At 46.5% G+C, this 22139-nt stretch overlaps 1 protein-coding gene across 1 annotated transcript; it reads left to right on the forward strand.

Moving 5' to 3' along the window:
- The first annotated feature begins 555 nt into the window (after window positions 1–555).
- LOC147571241 (integrin beta-3-like) lies at window positions 556–15590 on the forward strand. The gene is made up of 5 exons (XM_086696506.1): window positions 556–1345; window positions 2509–2609; window positions 4716–4835; window positions 10969–11135; window positions 12469–15590. Exons 1-5 carry the CDS (start codon window positions 1014–1016, stop codon window positions 12532–12534), a joined length of 786 nt encoding a protein of 261 aa, XP_086552632.1. The 5' UTR covers window positions 556–1013; the 3' UTR covers window positions 12535–15590.
- Window positions 15591–22139: the final 6549 nt, after the last annotated feature.

Consider the following 22139-nt stretch of genomic DNA (forward strand, 5'->3'; position numbering starts at 1 on the left):
GGCTCCCTGCCTTTCCTCTGATTAACAGTCAGATTTTTATTATTCATCCACTTCTTCCCGATTTGGAATCCTTGAGAATGAGTCACCTTTTCTTCTGAGTTTGGGAGAGCCAAGTTTTCAAGCCTTGTTAAGTGATTAGGGGGATGTAGCACTGAGAGTTAACACCTGCATTTAACCAATCTACCCCCCACCCCGATCTCTCTCTCCCATTCCTACATTCATGCAGTAAAGTGAGTAGGTCTTTCCTACTAGGGCTGATGGCTCTCTGCAGTACTGTGATAATACAACACAGGGCACATGCTGGTGAATGTGTGTGTGGTTCCCAGGATTTTTTGTTCTTTTTTAATGTTTATTTACTTATTTTGTGTGTGTGAGAGAGAGAGAGGGAGAGAGAGAATCCCAAGCAGGCTCCAGGCTGTCAGCCCAGAGCCTGACGCAGGGCTTGACCTCACTAACCAAACCGTGAGATCATGACCTGAGCTGAAATCAAGAGTCAGATGCTCAACCAACTGAGCCACCAGGCACCCTACCCAGGAACTTAACTAGGACATAAGCTCCATGGTAATAGGGACCTTTCCTGTCTCATTCACTGCCGAATCTCCAGTGCCCAGCGTGAGCTCAATAAATATTTGTTGCATAAATGGATAAAGAAACATTAATTGCATGCCTACTGTATTTCAGACGTTACGCTAATCCCTACCGACGGACAAATTGGTATGTCCTCTCTCACTGTGGAGCTCAAAATCTAGAAAGAGAAACAGATAGGCAAGCAAATGGGCTGGTCATGAGGGTTAAGATAGAGGTATATGTAAGTGCTGAGAGAACACGTAGTAGACAGTTAATTTGCTCTGGGGCGGTCAGAAAAAGTTATGGGGAGGAAGGAACTTTTGAGTTGAGCTTTGAAAGGTAAGTGGGAGTTTGGTAGCGATCACAGGACGAAAGGGCGTCAAGGCAGAGAGCTAGCAGCATGAGGCTAGAAGGATAGAAGGTGGTGACGCTTCCGTGGGGTGTTAATGAGTGGCCGTGGGAGGAGGGTGGATGAGGGTAAAGCTGGAGAGCAGGCTGAGCCGCGGGTTGGGGCCCCTCACCTGCTGCCCGCCCCCTCGGGCTGTGTGCTTTCAGGTCACGGCCAGTGCAGCTGTGGGGACTGTCTGTGTGACTCCGACTGCACCGGCTTCTACTGCAACTGCACCACGCGCACCGACACCTGCATGTCCAGCAACGGGCTGCTGTGCAGCGGCCGGGGCAAGTGTGAGTGCGGCAGCTGCGTGTGCATCCAGCCCGGCTCCTACGGGGACACCTGTGAGAAGTGCCCCACCTGCCCTGACGCCTGCACCTTTAAGAAGTGAGTGGGCAGAGAAGTGAGTTGGAGCCAGTCGGGTGCTAGAAGGAGGGAGGGGGCCCCCCAGGCTAGAATCCCCAACCCTCCAGGTTCTTATTCACCAAAGCTTCAGGAGGAGGCGTCCGCTGCAGCTAAGAGGCTAGCTTTCCTCTTCCCACGGAAAAGTTTGGGCAAAGGTGGAGGTAGAGCCAACCGTGCAGGGGCCAAAGTAGCACCCGCTGGACTCCAGTTGGAGAACCCCCTCTCCTGGGATGGCATCCTGAATCCCTGAGTTGGGAGGAAGGCTAAACCAGGGAACTTCTGGGGAACGTTCCCATGTTCCGATCCTGTGGGAGAGTTGGGCTGGAGTTATGAAGGATTCTGTGAAACAGGAGATGTTCGCTAGTACAAACTCCACTCATCTGGGGTCAGGGGAAGCTCCTGCCATTTCTCTTGCCACTTTAAGCAGGGCTGGGCTCATAGGCATGCGACCTGTGCATTTGTACAGAGCCCTGTGCTTAGAAGGGCCCCATGCTTGGTTTACCGCTCTGCCGGCACTGTCTTGTAATGCTTAGGGATTTTTGAACAAGGGACCTGACATCTTCTTTTGTGCTGGGTCCCCAGATTACATGACCGGTTCTGCCTTTAAGGCTCCTGGAAGTGGCACACGCCTCACCTCCTGTCACACTCTCGGATGGGACATGAAGAAGTTTAATGAGGGGACTGGGGCCTTCTGCCTGCCAGGCCCTGCCTCTGGGTGAGGAGGAACTCCCACCCCTGAACTCCAGACCCGACCCTCTGGGTCCCCCAGAATTGCCTTACAGGGGTTTTTGTTTCGGTGTTTGTTTTCCGAGGTGGGGCAGCTTTCTGGTGTGTGGAGGTCAGAGCTGGACTGACACACACGTAGGTTTGCTCCTCTCTCGTCTTTTTTGTTTATTTATTTTTGAGAGAGAGAGGGAGACAGAGTGCAACTGGGGGAGGGGCAGAGAGAGGGACACATAGAATCTCAAACAGACTCCAGACTCTGAGCTGTCAGCGCAGAGCCTGACGCGGGGCTCGAACTCGCGGGGCTCGAACTCGAAGACGGCGAGATCATGGCCTGAGCCGAAGTCGGATGCTTAACTGACTGAGCCACCCAGGCGTCCCTCTCCTCCCTTGTCTTCGTCTCTGTGTCGTCTCTCTTTTAGGGAGTGTGTGGAGTGTAAGAAATTTGACCGGGGAGACCTACGTAAAGAAAATACCTGCAGCCGTTACTGTCGTGATGAGATTGAGTCTGTGAAGGAGCTCAGTAAGTTCAGCATGTCTTAGAATCGCGCACATATGCGGCTGCTGAAGTTTTCAGTTGATCCCAGAACGTGTCTATGTCTCATCAGTAAAATGGAAGAGTAATCCCTGCCTCAAAGGCATGTTGTACAGACCTGCTGCACACGAGGCACTTAATAAAGGCCAGCTTCCCTGAGTCCTCTTGTGCCCTCTGCTAATTTGTTCCACAGTCCCTCCCCATTCTGCTGCTTCCTGGAACCCACAGACTCAGCAAGACCCTACAGACAACTTTTAAAGTATGTAGAAATCAACCCTAACTTGACCTCCCCAGGGAAAGGAAGACAATGCATCCCATTTTACGGATGAAGAAACCTAGGCTAGGTGACGTCAGTTTAGGAGGCTAGTAACCATTTACTGAGTTTACTTAACTGAGAGTGTTAAGCAATGCCCAGGCATACTGCTCTGCTGGTTTGGAGGGAAACCTTCACCCTTATGGATTTTAGCTAAAATCATAATGCTGTAGCCTTTTTTGGCTCTCTGGAGCCCTTCCTAGAATAAGACAGATAAAAATACAGTGGTGAACAAAACTCTTGCCTGCGGTCATTCTAGTTTGAATTTCACCTTGACCGAAAAGGGGATAATCTTTGTTGCTGTCAGCGCATCTGATGTGGTTATCTGGGTCAGCGAGGCATTGGTTGGTCTAGGGAGATGGCAATCTCTCCTGAGATAGCTGTCTCTCACGAAGGCAGGAAACATGTTTTCAGTGAGAGCCACAGTGAGACACAGCCAGTCAGTCGGCTTCTGGCTGGGGGTGTTACAGAAAAGGGTCAGCTCTCTGGATCCTTTGGCTAATATCAGAAGTGGGGCTGGTTGGGGGGGGGGGGTGAGGGGCATGATTTGGGGATTGAGTTTGAAGAGACGGCTTTTCCTCCTGAGGAGAATCGGTATGCTGTGATTATCTCAGGCAGGTGAGACTGCTGAGAGAGATGTGAGATGTTATTATTACCTGGACCAGAGGGGAATCTCAGGTTAGTTGAACATATTTCTGTTACCCCCTACCCCCGTGCCATGATAATCATAAAGATAAATGCTTGTTTGTATGGAATTGTGTAACTTATAAAAGTTAGGCAAGTATCTTTTCATACACATGATCTTGTCTTTTTCTCAGCCACCTAGTAGAGTAGAACTGTGGTACTGTTGTTATCTTCATTTTGCAGATGAGCAAACTGAATCTCAGGAAAGCTACATAACTTGCCCGAACAAGTTAAGCTTAGAACTGAATCTGGAAATCCTTACTCTTTCCACTGTACTCTTATACCACTGGTTTTCGGGAGGCTTATTGAGTTCAAGTCTGGTGTGCTCTGAGACTCCTGTTTTAGTTCTGTTCCATCACATACTTGTGTTGACCTTGGTGCATTTGCTTAACGTCATCGTGTGTCAGTTTTACCTGTCTGGTTGCATCACTATAGGACGTGGTGCAAATGATAGAGGGGCACCTATAGTTTCCCTGTCAGAATAACAGGCTTCAGAATTAGAAGGGGTGAAGCCTACAAAAAAGTGATGGGAGTCAGAGAAGAGAGGCTGGCTCTGAAGAGGAACACTGGATCAGATGCAGAAACGGAAGAAATGTAAGGGCTTTGCCAACAAACTATTGAGAATAGTTGAGCCAGGAGGGAAAGGAAAGAGAGGGAAGGGAACACCCTTCTGTATTAGGTACTGTTCACTTGACGTCATTTAGTTCTCTACCAGTGTTGTGAGGTGGGTTATCCTTTTCCTTTCATAGATGAAGAAAGAGCCAGTGAGGTCAAGTAACTTCCCCAATATTACGCAGCTGACAGGTGGTAGAGCCAGGCTTTGAATCACACTGTGTCATGTGTTCTGTCATGTCCCTTCCAAGGGAAGGAATACGAACCAAAAAGGGTCTAGGAGGGACAAAAGTCAGCAGCGAGGGTCATCTAGAGGCAATTGCCAGGCACAACAGCCATCTCAAATCTAGGCATCTTGCCTAATGTCAGGCATAGGGTTTCCTGTTGCATACTTTCTCAGAAGTCCCATGACTGGGGTTTGGGGATGGCCCTGTCTTCCAGGAATTGCCTTGTTTTTCACTCTCCCATATTTTCCCCTTCCTCAGAGGATACTGGCAAGGATGCAGTGAACTGCACGTACAAGAATGAAGATGACTGTGTTGTCAGATTCCAGTACTATGGAGACTCCAGTGGAAAGTCCATTCTCTGTGTGGTAGAGGAGCCAGGTGCGTGAACCACCAGGGCCCCTGACGCTGCACCTATAGGGAGAGGGAGAGCCACGTTAGGCAGCGATTTCCACCCATTACGCCTCTTACACAGAACAGCCAAGTTAAGACTACCTTACAAGTGGTAAGTTAGGGCCTGTCATCTGGGTGTGGGAGATATTTAAATACCGATCTTAGTGAGAAAGTGACTTGCTAATTGAGGAGACAGAAAAAGAAGGTGGGTAAGGAAAGGAAGAAGGTAGATATGGATCCCACCAAGGGACAAAATACATCCTGGCATTTTTTTGAGGGGACAGTATTAAGAAGTGAGGAATTTAAAGTCTGGGACTCTTCAGCGTCCGCTCTACTTAAGGTCAGGTGGTTGCCAAGGGCAACCTGTTCGCTGCTTCAGACGAAGGCCTGATGCTTTGAGGTGTTGACCTTACCAGGGTCACCATGAGACACAGTACTGGGTTTGAGGCACCAACCCAAGGTGTTCTGAGCACTGAAAAGATAGTGCTTGCTCTCACAGCCTTCTGGAAGCAGGAGGAGCTCATCCGTCATACACAGACCAACCACAGGTTTGTCGCCATCCAGCGTAGTAGATTAGCTCGCTTCCCCTTACCACCCCCGTCTCCTTCCTTTCTCTTACGCAACAGATGAAGCTATGAATCACTAGACAATATTTTCGAGTACTTATTGTATATCAGGCGGTAGACTAGGTGCTGGGAATATAACAATAGATAAAGCAGATGTGGCACTCACAGGCCAGGGGGAGAGGGACATGTAAATTGATAGTGATACTGCTGAGGGACAAGGGCTGTGCCAAGGCGGGGGGTAGACAGGAGCTTCTGTGAGTGAAGGAACAATGTCTGAAGGCAGAGACTAAGTCAGTTGGTTGTTCGTCAGTTGATTCCCACAGCTGTAGATATTTCTTCAGGTCCTCCTTCAGACCAGGGTCCAGCAAACACTTTCTGTTCAGGGCCAGGGGTTAAATATTTTAGGCTTTGGCGGCACCTGGGTGGCTCAGTTGGTTAGGTGTCTGACTCTTGATTTCAGCTCAGGTCATGATCTCACGGTTCATCGGTTTGAGCCCCACATTGTGCTCCGCACTGACAGTGTGGAGCCTGCTTGGGATTCTCTCTCTCTCTCTCTCTCTCTCTCTCTCTCTCTGCCCCTCACCCACTTGTGCTTTCTCTGTCTCAAAATAAATATTTTAGGCTTTGTGGGCCTTGTGGTCTCTGCCATGACTACTCTGCCATTGTAACAGGAAGGCAGCCATAGTCTATATATTTTTTTTTTAATTTTTTTTTCAACGTTTATTTATTTTGGGGACAGAGAGAGACAGAGCATGAACGGGGGAGGAGCAGAGAGAGAGGGAGACACAGAATCGGAAACAGGCTCCAGGCTCTGAGCCATCAGCCCAGAGCCCGACGCGGGGCTCGAACTCACGGACCGCGAGATCGTGACCTGGCTGAAGTCGGACGCTTAACCGACTGCGCCACCCAGGCGCCCCAGCCATAGTCTATATTTAATGCACAAGCCTAAGTATATTTAGAAAGACAGGTGGCAAGCCACATTTGGCTCCCAGACAATAGCTTGCTGGCCCCTGCTTTAGGAAAGTGGGTCTCAAACTTTTCTATGTTCCCCTTGTTAAAAAATCGAGAGTCCTAAGCCCCATGCTGCTTCCATGAGCCTCTATGTTCTTTTTATTAGATTTTTTTATTACATTTTTAAATGTTTATTCATTTTTTGAGAGAAAGATGGAGCACGAGTCGAGAGAAAGATGGGAGGGGCAGAGGGAGAGGGAGACACAGAATCCGAAGCAGGCTCTAGGCTCTGAGCCCAACGCAGGGCTCGAACCCATGAACTGTGAGATCATGAGCTGAGCCAAAGTCGGACACTTAACTGACTGAGCCACCCAGGTGTCCCCAGCCTCTGTGTTCTTGAACAGTGCTCCTGGCAGTTGTGAGACGCCCCAATATTTGAGTGCCTCTGCTTTGGACACATCACTTCCCCTAGTGAGCCTTCTCAGACCTCCTCCATCATCCTTTCTTCTGATTCGGTTGGGTGCTCCTGTTTGAGTCCCAGAGCAGCTGTGTTTCCCTTAGATGGGCCTTCATCCCACCATTAACTTGCTTCTTTAATCACCCATCTCCCTCAGTAGATCACGTGCTCCACGAACACACGAACCATCTGTCTTATCTATGGTTATATCTCCATACTTGGCTCAGTCATCTACAGAGAAGATACTTAGTAAACGGGTTTTTTTTTTTTTTTCAACGTTTATTTATTTTTGGGACAGAGAGAGACAGAGCATGAACGGGGGAGGGGCAGAGAGAGAGGGAGACACAGAATCGGAAACAGGCTCCAGGCTCTGAGCCATCAGCCCAGAGCCTGACGCGGGGCTCGAACTCCCGGACCGCGAGATCGTGACCTGGCTGAAGTCGGACTCTTAACCGACTGCGACACCCAGGCACCCCAGTAAACGGGTTTTGAATGAGTTACTAGGACTGATTATTCGAGTTGACGGGCAGGCTTGCATACATGTTGATACCTGCTCGGAGAACCTTGGCTGCTTGGAGAAGGAAGCGGGTGACAGTGGAAAGAAGCTCTACTACATCCGGGTCAGCCAGGGTGTTGCTGGCTGCATGGGTACCGGAGAGCATGGCGCCCCCTACCGTGATATTGTTCACCTGCCTTTCCCAGGGCTCTCACCCTTCAGAAGGGAGAAGGAAGGTAAAGGAAAGGGTATGACCTTAGTTTGATTTAGCGACTCAAGGGAAAGCTGACATGGGAAGGGGAGAGGGCAGAGTCTGGGTATGTATCTGTGGGGGAGCACATGTGGATTATTTGGCCATGACCCCTCACACTTTCCCGCCCACCTGTGTTAACGCGTTTCATGGGTTTTTCCACACCCGCCCTATTTGCACCTTTGTGCTTTCTCATTTCTGAAGGGCAGTACGTTCTTGCTTTGGGGTTTAACGTTACTTCATCTCTGCTATAACAATCCTTGCAGGTGCTTCTGCTGTAACACCAAAATCTTGTGGCTTGATATTCTTAGACTGGAATCCACTACCTGAAATTATGGGGCAGAAAGATGGTGATAACCTGAGCTTGTACAAATAACCCCCCAGGGTAGGGGGTGGAGTAGCTTTTCTGATGTAGATCCCATCCTCCACATGAGGAGATGGGACCCCAGACCCATATTCCCTATCTTGTTGCCCTGGAATTCTGAATTTGACCTCTCTTCTCACCTACCGCCCCCGACTATTTTCAGGGGTTCTGGCTTTGTGCAGAATGTGTCATCTGAGGTCCCAGAGCATAGGAGGGGATTATTCTCATTCTCTTCCCCAACTCACGCCTTTGCGGATGGTCTCCCTGAAGGGGAGGGCCACTGCAAGGCAGTAGAGACAGCACTGCCAAAGGGCTTGGCCTTGACTGGGTGGTGTTCAGCCTACTATGTGGAGTGGGCTCGGCTGAGCTGGGTCCTTATCACTCCCAGATAGAGTTGCCTCGTCGAATACAATATGTCCCATTCAACATTTAGTACCTACTTAGGCTAAAAAATTATTGTTTATCTGAAATTCAAGTTTAACTGGATTTCCCGTGCTTTTGCCAAACCTGCTAGCCCTGCCCAGTCTTTCCTGACCTTGGCTCGCCACCATGGGTCCTCATCACCGTGGCTGAGAGATCTCTCTAGAGACCAGCTGATCTCGTCATCTTCTTCCAGGAATCCTGCCATCTACTCCTTTCAGGACAAATGCTTAATAGACGTTTTTGCCTGAAGACCTCTTGACATTCTACCTGTCCCACCCATACTGACATGCAGAATTGAAGAGATTTCACTCTGAGGTTTGAGGGTCAGCCCTCTCTTCCCAAGAATTCATGATTGTTGTTCCCGGAAGAGCTGGTGCCCTTCACTCCTGGGAACTCAGACACTGGAACCTCACAGCCTCTCTCCAGATGCTCCTTTAATTATAGACAGGTTATAATTTGGTAGCTTGGGAAATAGCTAGCTTGGGTCTGCATCGGTGGTTGTTTTTGGGTCATGTGTGGTGAGCATAGGGTGTATGTTTAGAGAAGAAGGTGGGAGACAGTGTGGAAAGTGGGCATGACCACCTCTCCAGACCCATCAATACCCGTATATCCAAACACCTAATTACATAACACCTGAGAAGTTACTGGAGTGAGGTCACCAATCAGACACCTGTGGTTTATGGGAAGCAGAGCTCTGCAGAGCACAGTCCGCTTGGTCTTCAGAGGGGTGATGCACCTCTGTCTGTGTTGGTTGTTGACTAGGGTTGAACAGGAAGTCGGCTTTCAATAGGGTTAGGATTAAAGATGATGAAATATTTTGGGAAGGAACCCAAAATATTGTCTGGGTTGGCAGGCTTCCTGGTCTCTAAGTGTGCTAACAAGGACATTAGGTTCCCAGCCCTCAGAGATGTACATATCCAAACCAGAGAAACAAATACAAATGCCCAAGGAGCTAGGTAAATAAGTTAGTGAAAACAGTCAGGTGTAACAAGAACACGAGTAATAACAGTAGCTGATAGTTATTGAGCACTGAGTCTGTGCTCGGCAGAGTTCTGAGTTCTTTAAATATATTTAACTTATTTATTTTTACAGGTTTCTTTTTTTTTTAAATATTTATTTTGTGGGAGAGAGAGAGAGAGTGTGCACGAGTTGGGGAGAGGGGCAGAGAGAGAGGGAGAGAGAATCCCAAGCAGGCTTCATGATCAGCATGGAGCCCGATGCCCGGGTGGCTCAGCTGGTTAGGCATCCTACTTCAGCTCAGCTCACAATCTTGCAGTTCATGGGTTCAAGCCCCTATTGGGCTCTGTGCTGACAGCTCAGAGCCTGGATCCTGCTTCAGATTCTGTGTCTCCCTCTCTCTCTGCTCCTCCCCCACTCATGCGCTCTCTCTCTCTCTCTCTCTCTCTCTCTAAAAAATAATAATCATTAAAAAAAGAAATAAGTTGGGGTGCCTGGGTGGCGCAGTGGGTGTTCGACTTCAGCTCAGGTCATGATCTCACAGTTCGTGAGATCGAGCCCCGTGTTGGGCTCTGTGCTGACAGCTCAGAGTCCGGAGTCTGCTTTGGATTCTGTGTCTCCCTGTCTCTCTGCGCCCCCCCCCCCCATACATGCTCTGTCTCTGTCTCTCTCAAAAATAAATAAACATTAAAAACAATTTTTAAAAGTATATATTTAACTATTCTTCATAAGTTTTGGAATTCAGTGCTATTACTTTCTCCATTTTAAACATGGAGAGATAGGAAACAGACACCCAGAAAGGTTAAATAGTTTATCAAAGGTCACATAGCAAAGTAAGTTGTCAGCCAGGATTCGAACCCTGGCGGTCTAGCTCCAGAGCCCACAGTAGCACAGCCTCCATGACAAGTTACATGTTGCCTCTGTTTAGTGGAGAAAAGAGGGTGGTGACAAGTCTGGCAAACTAGAAAATGTGTCCCATCTAAAGGGGACAGCAGCTACTCACATCTAACCAGGGCTGCCCTGTGGGTGCAGTGTTTCCAGACCTTTTTATTTATGTTAAAAAAAAAATTTTTTTTTACTTTTATTTATTTTTGAGAAACAGAGTGAGACAAAGCATGAGCAGGGGAGGGGCAGAGAGAGAAGGAGACACAGAATCTGAAGCAGGCTCCAGGCTCTGAGCAAGCAGTCAGCACAGAGCCTGATGCGGAGCTTGAACCCACGAACTGTGAGATCATGACCTGAGCTGAAGTCGGACGCTCAACCGACTGAGCCACCCAGGCGCCTCTATTTATTCATGTTTTTAAAGGGAAGAAGAAGAATCTGAAGTTTTAGGGGGATAATCTCCTGATTATTCAATGCTGCCAACAAAATAAAAATTTAATCAAGCTTTTGTTTTAAATCCAGTAGAGTTAACATAAAATCAACTTTTTAATAAACACTTGAGTAGGTTAGATTCTACCGGGGGTGACCTGCTTATGACCTCTAATTTAAACTACTCAGGACAGATTATTGCTGTCTTAAATATTGGTACTCCCCCCCCCCTTTAAAAATTTTGATTTATTTTGTAAGCCCTGTTTCCCTCAGAGAGATTTCTAGTAATTTCTTACTTGGTCAAGTTGCCTTTACAACGTCCCTGCTCTGTGCTCTCTCCTGACAGAGTGTCCCAAGGGTCCTGACATCCTGGTGGTCCTACTCTCAGTGATGGGGGCCATTTTGCTCATCGGCCTTGCTACTCTGCTCATCTGGAAGCTCCTCGTCACCATCCATGACCGGAAGGAGTTTGCTAAGTTTGAGGAAGAGCGAGCCAGAGCAAAATGGGACACAGTAAGAGTCGGGGCTGGGCATTTTCTTAAGTCATTGGTTTGAGAGCCTCAACTGGAAATAGTAGGTACTTAGGGGAGCCAGGTTCAGCCAGCACCATAATTTCCCAGTTAGTCTCTGTTGTGGAAATTGGGAGATGGTCCTGTTGTCTTTATTCCTGAAAGCCACCTGAGTCTCTCCCTGCCACACAGTGACCATAGGTCCCGTCGGTGAGAACTGACTGAGTACAGGTAGGGCCCAGCTCTGCTCTGGACACTGACACAATCAAAAGGAAACATATTCTCTAATTGAGGAAGACAGGACAAATGATGGGGGGGGGGGGGGGAACGTTATTATTGCCAGTTTGTAGATAAGAAAACTGAGCACAGAGAGGTTCAACGGCTTGCCCAATTGTGGGAGGGAATCAAGTTATGATAGAAATTACTCTTTGAGCCAGCCTCTTAAAACATATCCTCTCTGCAGTTTATTCTGATTGCATTCAATCAAGCATCTATCGAGAACTTTCTATATACTTAATTTTGCTCTGTTCTCCTTTGGCTCATCTTCCACATTCTGACTTTTTTTTCTGGACCTTCCAAAATGGCTGTTTGACTCCATGAATGTCTAGCGGGAGGCTGGAAGTTTGTTCTCATTTAATGGTCACCTCAGGCCTTGGTACTCAAGGGTCCCAAGACACTTGAGATGTTTCTGTTCGTACAGTGTAGAAATCTGGAATCTCAGCGGCACATGAGAATGTGTTGTATTTCTTGAAATGGGACTCCTAAAGACGGCCAGATCTTATGGGATTTATCACTTTTTGTTAGAAAATAATTTGGGCAACCCAGTGAGGGTCTTATTTTTTCCTGCTAACATGACAGTGGGTAGTGCTTGGAAGGATGAGATGAGAACAAATTAAAATGATTTTGAGTGAAAGCTATCCTCTCTGTTTCAGCTACCACCTGCTACATTTCTTGTCTCTGCCCGCATCCCTCAGCATAGTCACAATAAAAGAAAAAAAAATTGGAGAAGGGCAAAAGAGAGAGTTCAGGAGAGAAGCAGGAAATAGATACTGGCTACAAGTGGTACTGAGGTGTTTGGGGATCACCAAAAAGTAATGGGTTGCATTCAACCCCTTCGAAACAGCAGCACAATGGCATTCCACTTTCTCTCTCCTCTTATTTCCTACCCACTCCCATCTCAGGAGCGAATATGGGGTTACAATGAGCATTAAGCGATTCATGGATGGTGTAGCCCGGAGAAAGGTGTCTTGGGTAAAGTCTTCAGGCGAAATGTAATCGTTGAGGGCAGGGAAGAATTGAGGAATTCACCGTAAGACACATTTCTGTTCTCTCCGCAGGCCAACAACCCACTGTATAAAGAGGCCACATCCACCTTCACCAACATCACCTACCGGGGCACTTAATGACAAGCAGTCATCCTCAGTTCGCTGTCAGGCTGTCCCAGAATTGTGGATACCTCTGCTGTCATGTTTACAGGGAACGAAATCTGTGGGGCAGGATAGGGGGCTGGGAGTGGGGTGGGTTACAAGAATGTCAGTATGTGGAGGTGTGGGTCTCTGTGCGTGTGTACGCGTGAGTGTGCTGCATGTGGGGGAGTGTGTAATTTAAAACTTGAGGTGTGTCCAGACACGTGGAGCTCCTCAGCCTTTGTCCGCAGAATGCCTCCTTCAGGGATCCTTCCTGCTTAACCTTAGGGTGACCCACGTAGCTGAGCAGGCACTGTTCATTACCTCAGTGAGAAGCCAGCTTTCCTTTTCCGGCCATTTCTCCCGAAGAGAAGGGCAGGGCTGAGCCTCTCATTCCAGAGGAAGGGGCCTTGACTCTGCCTTGAGTTTACGGTTCTTGGGTCCGACGCTCAGCAGCTCTGATAGCAAATGCTGGGCTCTGCAGCCTTGTTGTGTCATCTGGACTTTGATCTCCTTTGCCTTCCCTCAGGCTGAAGGAGAAATCAGAAGCAAGCGGAGCCATGGGAGTTGCCTATGTCTTTCGCTATCCCCTCAATCCAGTATGGTTCTCTCACAAGGGGAGCCCTTGCCAGCAATTCTGTTGGGAGTGAGGATGGGAAGGCCACTCAGGGGTCATGCATGGCCTGGATGAACGTGCCAGAGTCCCCCAGTTCATAATCATCACCCTTCAGATTTGTCTCCTTGGCACCCCACCCTAGAAGTTCGATCGGAGGATGCGTGTTACCCTTAGAGCAGCATCACCTCTTTACCTTCTACGTCCACACTCTCACTGCTGTAGACATTTGCTACATACTGGGAATTTCTTTCATGACCGGACGCTTTTCCTCCCAGGGAGAGTGCTGTGATGAGAGCCAGAGATCTGGCCCCGCCCTTCAGGCCCTCTGCCCCTTGTCCAAGGCACCCCCCCCCCCCCGCCCCTACACCCAATCTGGTGCTTCTGTGTGCTACATCCATCCATGGGGCTGATTGCACTTATCTACCTCTCGGCTGTCTTGTGAAGGAATCATTCCCATGGGTCTCTGAGTCTGCTGGGCATATGTGCCACATTTAGAAGGATGGGCCAGTGGATCAGCGTGTGTGGCCTATTCTCCTATGGGCTGGGCAACCTCATTTTAACTCAGTCTTTAATCTGAGAGGCCACAAGTGCAGTTTTATTTTATTTTTCTCATTGGGTCACCTGAAACCATGATGAGGCTTGCTTAATCTAAAGGAATACGTACAGAAACACATTTGCATTTATATTTATTTGAGGAGGAGGAGCATATTTAAAAAAAAACAACAACAACCCCACACAGACTTGGGATGGATACAGACCCTCCCACTTGGCATCACTCATAGGGAGTTGCTGTCCATTTGCTGGATCTGTAGGGGCTCTCTCATCCTGGGAGCCTGTGGGGATGGCCCCCCGGGCATGCTGGGCCATTTCTGAGCAGGAGGGGTACAAGTGGTTCTTTTCTCCTAGCAGTTGCTTCCTTGGTGTTCACATTGGTCTAAACATTAACAACCACCCTCACCCCCCATTCATCAAGAAAAAGGAAAGAGCTATAGACCGTGGTCTGACGATCAGAAAATGTAAGTCCTGGCCTCATTGTTGCAGCTGAGGAAGCTTTACCCTTAATTAAGGCAAGCCTCTCTTCCTTCCCTTCGGGGCTCAGTTTTCTAGTTTGAAAAATGATAGTTTGGACCAGCCAGTCTGGAAGGTGTCTTTCAATATCGAGAATCTGAGATGCTGGGACTTACTGTGGCATCAGACATTCAGTCAAGATTCCGTGAGATGTTGATACTACTTTTTTTGTTGTTAAGTTGGGAGATCTGAGAGACCGGCTTTTGCAAGAGCGGATGTCATTCCACGTCACCTTTCTCAATGAAAAAGCCTCATTCTGGCCTCTCTTAGAGCCCCTTCTCCGATGTTTGTTAGCAGTCACATTTCCTAATGTAGCACTCAAGCTCCACTTAGTTTATTATTCCTTAGCTCACTTTGCACACGTTTGCATCCACATATAAGGGAGAGGAATCCATTAAGAAGTAGCTGAAATGTGTATTCTGCATTCGTGTGGTAACACTGAGAATAAGCCTTGGAATTAGGAGTAGGGCAAGTGACTGAGCCTTGTCTCACCCATGGATTACTCTTTACTGAAAGGGATGGTAGTACAGTAGAGGGGTAAATGGGGGAGGGGAGGGTCGATAATGAATCCAAGAAGTTTAGAACCTAACTATACCCTTTGGCTACTGAGACAAGAGTCCATTAAAGCAGTAGTTGGACCTTTTCTTTAGATAAGATGGTTTATATGAAGACACTATATCAAAGGAGGAAGAACATATATTTAAAGGATGAAAAAATCAGTAGGACTCTTCTCTGAGCTTCTGGAAGGAGACTCCTAGGCTTTAAAAAGGCGCCGGGTGGTCCAGTTAGGTGTTTGACTTTGGCTGAGGTCATGAACTCGCATTTCGTGAGTTCCAGCCCCACATCAGCCTCTGTGCTGACAGCTCAGAGCCTGGAGCCTGCTTCGGATTCTGTGTCTCCCTCTCTCTCTGTTCCTCCTCTGTTCACGCTTTCTCAAAAATAAATGAAGATTAAAAAAAAAAAAAAAAAGACCAATACTCTTTGTATGCGGGGAGAACCTGTAGCTGTGTTCGCGAGACAGCAAATGGCAGTCAGTTTGGGCATCACGTAGGGTGAACATCTAAATAGTATTTTGGTATCAGCACAGCCCAAAGAAGTTATTTATTTGTGCTCAGCTCATCTGGAGAGAACTTATGTTCAGTCTCAGGGTGTGTGGATAGTAATGGGAAGCTTGGGATGCTCCTGACAAGTTGTCACATAACGAATCCCATCTTTCTCTCTCAGATATTCCTAGACCATCCATGATTTCAAGATCCTTCTCTTTGTTAGGTATTCCTGGTGGAAATGACTTAAGTGCCTTCCTGACTTCCTAACCACCCCCTCTGTTTGAATTGTGCAACAGTAAATTAAATGTGCTTTCCAAAAAGAATTGACCTAAGGCTGCCCAGTTCTTCCTGTGTTGTTATTTCTGTTTTCTTTGGGTGAAAAGAGTAAATGTCATCGCCTCAAAAATGATTATTTTAGAACAAGCCTGTTTCCAAATGTAACCAAATGATGACCACCACGGGGACTGAAGTTTACTCCAGAACCCAGAGCGTTTCTTTAGACTTTCATAATGTTTTCAAACTGAGTAGGTTATTGCTGTTCTAAGAGTTGGAGTTTTTTGTCTTTTAATTGGGGATTTTTTAGGAACTTGTGCAATCTCAATAGAACAGACTGTCAGTTTAGCCTAGGTTTTGTTTGCAGGAGGCATAAATCAGTACAATAAAGGCTTGATGGCAGATTATTGACAGGATCATTTAAATGCCCAGCTTTAGGGGGAAAAATGCCCAACTTTTATTTAAGGAATTGGGTCTCAAAATGTGGTTTGAGGACCAGCAGCCTCCATATCACCTGGGAAGTTGTTAGGAATAAAAATGCACAGGCCACGCCCCAGGGCTACTAACTCAGAAAATCTGAGATGGGGCCGGGCCCAGTGTTGTGTTTCAGCAAGCCCTCCCTGTGATTCTGCTGCTGACTCAAGTTTGAGAACCATTGACTTAAGAAGTCACTTACCTGTCCTTCTGGCTTACTAAGTTTGCAGTGAAGTCATCTCAGTTCCTAAAAGATTATGAATATAGCTTGGCGGGCATATTAAGAGAACCGAATATCTACCCACACAAAATGAAAATCCACTTTTGATCCATTTTCCAAATTAAGTGATCAGAGGCTTCTGGTTCCCTCACAGCCACAAATTCCCATGAAAAACTAAAAGAAGTACTAGATCAAAATCACAGGGAAAGAAACCCAACTAACAGGATACTTGGCAGGCATCCAAGAAAACTTTATTCACAGGAGATGGGATGAATATCGGAATTATTCGCATTATCACTTTATAGGGTAAGACTCTAGAATTTGCAACTTCACTTTCTGCTATTTAAAATGTATTGAGCATTGACAGTGTGGGGTTGAAGTACTTTACAGCACACTCATCACCTTTGCCTTTGGGTCTTACATTCCTTAAATAACGTGCATGTTTAAAAAACATTGCAGATTCGACCTCAGACTCCCTCGTTTCGCGGGTGCACCCAGTCTGACCCCAGACCCAGCCCAGGAAAGGAAATGCCTGCTGTCTGAAAGCGCTTCACAGAGCAGCTGCAGAGCTAGGCTCCAGGAGGGACTTACCGCCTCCAGAGCCTGCGAGAAAGCGGCAAGCTGAAGGGAGCTCAACAGAGAATAAACCCGGGAAGAGAGGAAGATGGCGGCGTAGGAGGACGCTGGGCTCACCGCGCGTCCTGCTGATCACTTAGATTCCACCTACACCTGCCTAAATAACCCAGAAAACCACCAGAGGATTAGCAGAACGGAGTCGCCGGAGCCAAGCGCAGACCAGAGGCCCACGGAAGAGGGTAGGAAGGGCGGCGAGGCGGTGCGCGCTCCACGGACTGGCGGGAGGGAGCCGGGGCGGAGGGGCGGCTCGCCGGCCAAGCAGAGCCCCCGAGTCTGGCTTGCAAAAAGCGGAGGGGCCTGACGGACTGGGTTCCGACAGCAAGCGCAACTTAGCGTCTGGGAAGTCATAAGTTAACAGCTCTGCTCAGAAAGCGGGAAGGCTGGAGGACAAAGGGAAGGAGAGCTGCTGAGCCCCCGGACAACAGAGCTCAGTTTGGTGGGGAACAAAGGCGCTCGCCAGCGCCATCTTCCCCGCCCATCCCCCAGCCAAAATCCCAAAGAGAACCAGTTCCTGCCAGGGAACTTGCTCGCTCCGCGCAAACACCCAACGCTGCGCTTCTGCGGAGCCAAACCTCCGGCAGCGGATCTGACTCCCTCCTGCTGCCACAGGGCCCCTCCTGAAGTGGATCACCTAAGGAGAAGCAAGCTAAGCCTGCCCCTCCTGCCCCTGTGCACCTTGCCTACCCACCCCAGCTAAGACGCCAGATCCCCAGCATCACAAGCCTGGCAGTGTGCAAGTAGCCCAGACAGACCACCCCACCCCACAGTGAATCCCGCCCCTAGGAGAGGGGAAGAGAAGGCACGCACCAGTCTGACTGTGGCCACAGCGGTGGGCTGGGAGCAGACATCAGGTCTGACTGCGGCTCCGCCCACCAACTCCAGTTATACACCACAGCACAGGGGAAGTGCCCTGCAGGTCCTCACCACGCCAGGGACTATCCAAAATGACCAAGCGGAAGAATTCCCCTCAGAAGAATCTCCAGGAAATAACAACAGCTAATGAGCTGATCAAAAAGGATTTAAATAATATAACAGAAAGTGAATTTAGAATAATAGTCATAAAATTAATCGCTGGGCTTGAAAACAGTATAGCTGACAGCAGAGAATCTCTTGCTACAGAGATCAAGGGACTAAGGAACAGTCACGAGGAGCTGAAAAACGCTTTAAACGAAATGCATAACAAAATGGAAACCACCACGGCTCGGATTGAAGAGGCAGAGGAGAGAATAGGTGAACTAGAAGATAAAGTTATGGAAAAAGAGGAAGCTGAGAAAAAGAGGGATAAAAAAATCCAGGAATATGAGGGGAAAATTAGAGAACTAAGTGATACACTAAAAAGAAATAATATACGCATCATTGGTATTCCAGAGGAGGAAGAGAGAGGGAAAGGTGCTGAAGGGGTACTTGAAGAAATAATAGCTGAGAACTTCCCTGAACTAGGGAAGGAAAAAGGCATTGAAATCCAAGAGGCACAGAGAACTCCCTTCAGACGTAACTTGAATCGATCTTCTGCACGACATATCATAGTGAAACTGGCAAAATACAAGGATAAAGAGAAAATTCTGAAAGCAGCAAGGGGTAAACGTGCCCTCACATATAAAGGGAGACCTATAAGACTCGTGACTGATCTCTCTTTTGAAACTTGGCAGGCCAGAAAGAATTGGCACGAGATTTTCAGGGTGCTAGACAGAAAAAATATGCAGCCGAGAATCCTTTATCCAGCAAGTCTGTCATTTAGAATAGAAGGAGAGATAAAGGTCTTCCCAAACAAACAAAAACTGAAGGAATTTGTCACCACTAAACCAGCCCTCCAAGAGATCCTAAGGGGGACCCTGTGAGACAAAGTACCAGAGACATCACTACAAGCATAAAACATACAGACATCACAATGACTCTAAACCCATATCTTTCTATAATAACACTGAATGTAAATGGTTTAAATGCGCCAACCAAAAGACATAGGGTATCAGAATGGATAAAAAAACAAGACCCATCTATTTGCTGTCTACAAGAGACTCATTTTAGAGCTGAGGACACCTTTAGATTGAGAGTGAGGGGATGGAGAACTATTTATCATGCTACTGGAAGCCAAAAGAAAGCTGGAGTAGCCATACTTATATCAGACAAACTAGACTTTAAATTAAAGGCTGTAACAAGAGATGAAGAAGGACATTATATAATAGTGACAGGGTCTATCCATCAGGAAGAGCTAACAATTATAAATGTCTATGCGCCGAATACCGGAGCGCCCAAATATATAAAACAATTACTCATAAACACAAGCAACCTTATTGATAAGAATGTGGTAATTGCAGGGGACTTTAACACCCCACTTACAGAAATGGATAGATCATCTAGACACACGATCAATAAAGAAACAAGGGCCCTGAATGAGACATTGGACCAGATGGACTTGACAGATATATTTAGAACTCTGCATCCCAAAGCAACAGAATATACTTTCTTCTCGAGTGCACATGGAACATTCTCCAAGATAGATCATATACTGGGTCACAAAACAGCCCTTCATAAGTTTACAAGAATTGAAATCATACCATGCATACTTTCAGACCACAACGCTATGAAGCTTGAAATCAACCACAGAAAAAAGTCTGGAAAACCTCCAAAAGCATGGAGGTTAAAGAACACCCTACTCACGAATGAGTGGGTCAACCAGGCAATTAGAGAAGAAATTAAAAAATATATGGAAACAAACGAAAATGAAAATACAACAATCCAAACGCTTTGGGACGCAGCAAAGGCAGTCCTGAGAGGAAAATACATTGCAATCCAGGCCTATCTCCAGAAACAAGAAAAATCCCAAATACAAAATCTAACAGCACACCTAAAGGAAATAGAAGCAGAACAGCAAAGGCAGCCTAAACCCAGCAGAAGAAGAGAAATAATAAAGATCAGAGCAGAAATAAACAATATAGAATCTAAAAAAACTGTAGAACAGATCAATGAAACCAAGAGTTGGTTTTTTGAAAAAATAAACAAAATTGACAAACCTCTAGCCAGGCTTCTCAAAAAGAAAAGGGAGATGACCCAAATAGATAAAATCATGAATGAAAATGGAATGATTACAACCAATCCCTCAGAGATACAAACAATTATCAGGGAATACTATGAAAAATTATATGCCAACAAATTGGACAACCTGGAAGAAATGGACAAATTCCTGAACACCCACACTCTTCCAAAACTCAATCAGGAGGAAATAGAAAGCTTGAACAGACCCATCACCAGCGAAGAAATTGAATCGGTTATCAAAAATCTCCCAACAAATAAGAGTCCAGGACCAGATGGCTTCCCAGGGGAGTTCTACCAGACGTTTAAAGCAGAGATAATACCTATCCTTCTCAAGCTATTTCAAGAAATAGAAAGGGAAGGAAAACTTCCAGACTCATTCTATGAAGCCAGTATTACTTTGATTCCTAAACCAGACAGAGACCCAGTAAAAAAAGAGAACTACAGGCCAATATCCCTGATGAATATGGATGCCAAAATTCTCAATAAGATACTAGCAAATCGAATTCAACGGCATATAAAAAGAATTATTCACCATGATCAAGTGGGATTCATTCCTGGGATGCAGGGCTGGTTCAACATTCGCAAATCAATCAACGTGATACATCACATTAACAAAAAAAAAGAGAAGAACCATATGATCCTGTCAATCGATGCAGAAAAGGCCTTTGACAAAATCCAGCACCCTTTCTTAATAAAAACCCTTGAGAAAGTCGGGATAGAAGGAACATACTTAAAGATCATAAAAGCCATTTATGAAAAGCCCACAGCTAACATCATCCTCAACGGGGAAAAACTGAGAGCTTTTTCCCTGAGATCAGGAACACGACAGGGATGCCCACTCTCACCGCTGTTGTTTAACATAGTGCTGGAAGTTCTAGCATCAGCAATCAGACAACAAAAGGAAATCAAAGGCGTCAAAATTGGCAAAGATGAAGTCAAGCTTTCGCTCTTTGCAGATGACATGATATTATACATGGAAAATCCGATAGACTCCACCAAAAGTCTGCTAGAACTGATACATGAATTCAGCAAAGTTGCAGGATACAAAATCAATGTACAGAAATCAGTTGCATTCTTATACACTAACAATGAAGCAACAGAAAGACAAATAAAGAAACTGATCCCATTCACAATTGCACCAAGAAACATAAAATACCTAGGAATCAATCTAACCAAAGATGTAAAGGATCTGTATGCTGAAAACTATAGAAAGCTTATGAAGGTAATTGAAGAAGATTTAAAGAAATGGAAAGACATTCCCTGCTCATGGATTGGAAGAATAAATATTGTCAAAATGTCAATACTACCCAAAGCTATCTACACATTCAATGCAATCCCAATCAAAATTGCACCAGCATTCTTCTCGAAACTAGAACAAGCAATCCTAAAATTCATATGGAACCACAAAAGGCCCCGAATCGCCAAAGTAATTTTGAAGAAGAAGACCAAAGCAGGAGGCATCACAATCCCAGACTTTAGCCTCTACTACAAAGCTGTCATCATCAAGACAGCATGGTATTGGCACCAAAACAGACACATAGACCAATGGAATAGAATAGAAACCCCAGAACTAGACCCACAAACGTACGGCCAACTCATCTTTGACAAAGCAGGAAAGAACATCCAATGGAAAAAAGACAGTCTCTTTAACAAATGGTGCTGGGAGAACTGGACAGCAACATGCAGAAGGTTGAAACTAGACCACTTTCTCACACCATTCACAAAAATAAACTCAAAATGGATAAAGGACCTGAATGTGAGACAGGAAACCATCAAAACCTTAGAGGAGAAAGCAGGAAAAGACCTCTCTGACCTCAGCCGTAGCAATCTCTTCCTCGACACATCCCCAAAGGCAAGGGAATTAAAAGCAAAAGTGAATTACTGGGACCTTATGAAGATCAAAAGCTTCTGCACAGCAAAGGAAACAACCAACAAAACTAAAAGGCAACCAACGGAATGGGAAAAGATATTTGCAAATGACATATCGGACAAAGGGCTAGTATCCAAAATCTATAAAGAGCTCACCAAACTCCACACCCGAAAAGCAAATAACCCAGTGAAGAAATGGGCAGAAAACATGAATAGACACTTCTCTAAAGAAGACATCCGGATGGCCAACAGGCACATGAAAAGATGTTCAGCGTCGCTCCTTATCAGGGAAATACAAATCAAAACCACACTCAGATATCACCTCACGCCAGTCAGAGTGGCCAAAATGAACAAATCAGGAGACTAT

This window comes from Puma concolor, unplaced genomic scaffold (genome assembly GCF_028749965.1).
Source record: "Puma concolor isolate L17-30 unplaced genomic scaffold, mPumCon1.1.hap2 unalloc_scaffold_38, whole genome shotgun sequence".
NCBI classification, from domain to species: domain Eukaryota; kingdom Metazoa; phylum Chordata; class Mammalia; order Carnivora; family Felidae; genus Puma; species Puma concolor.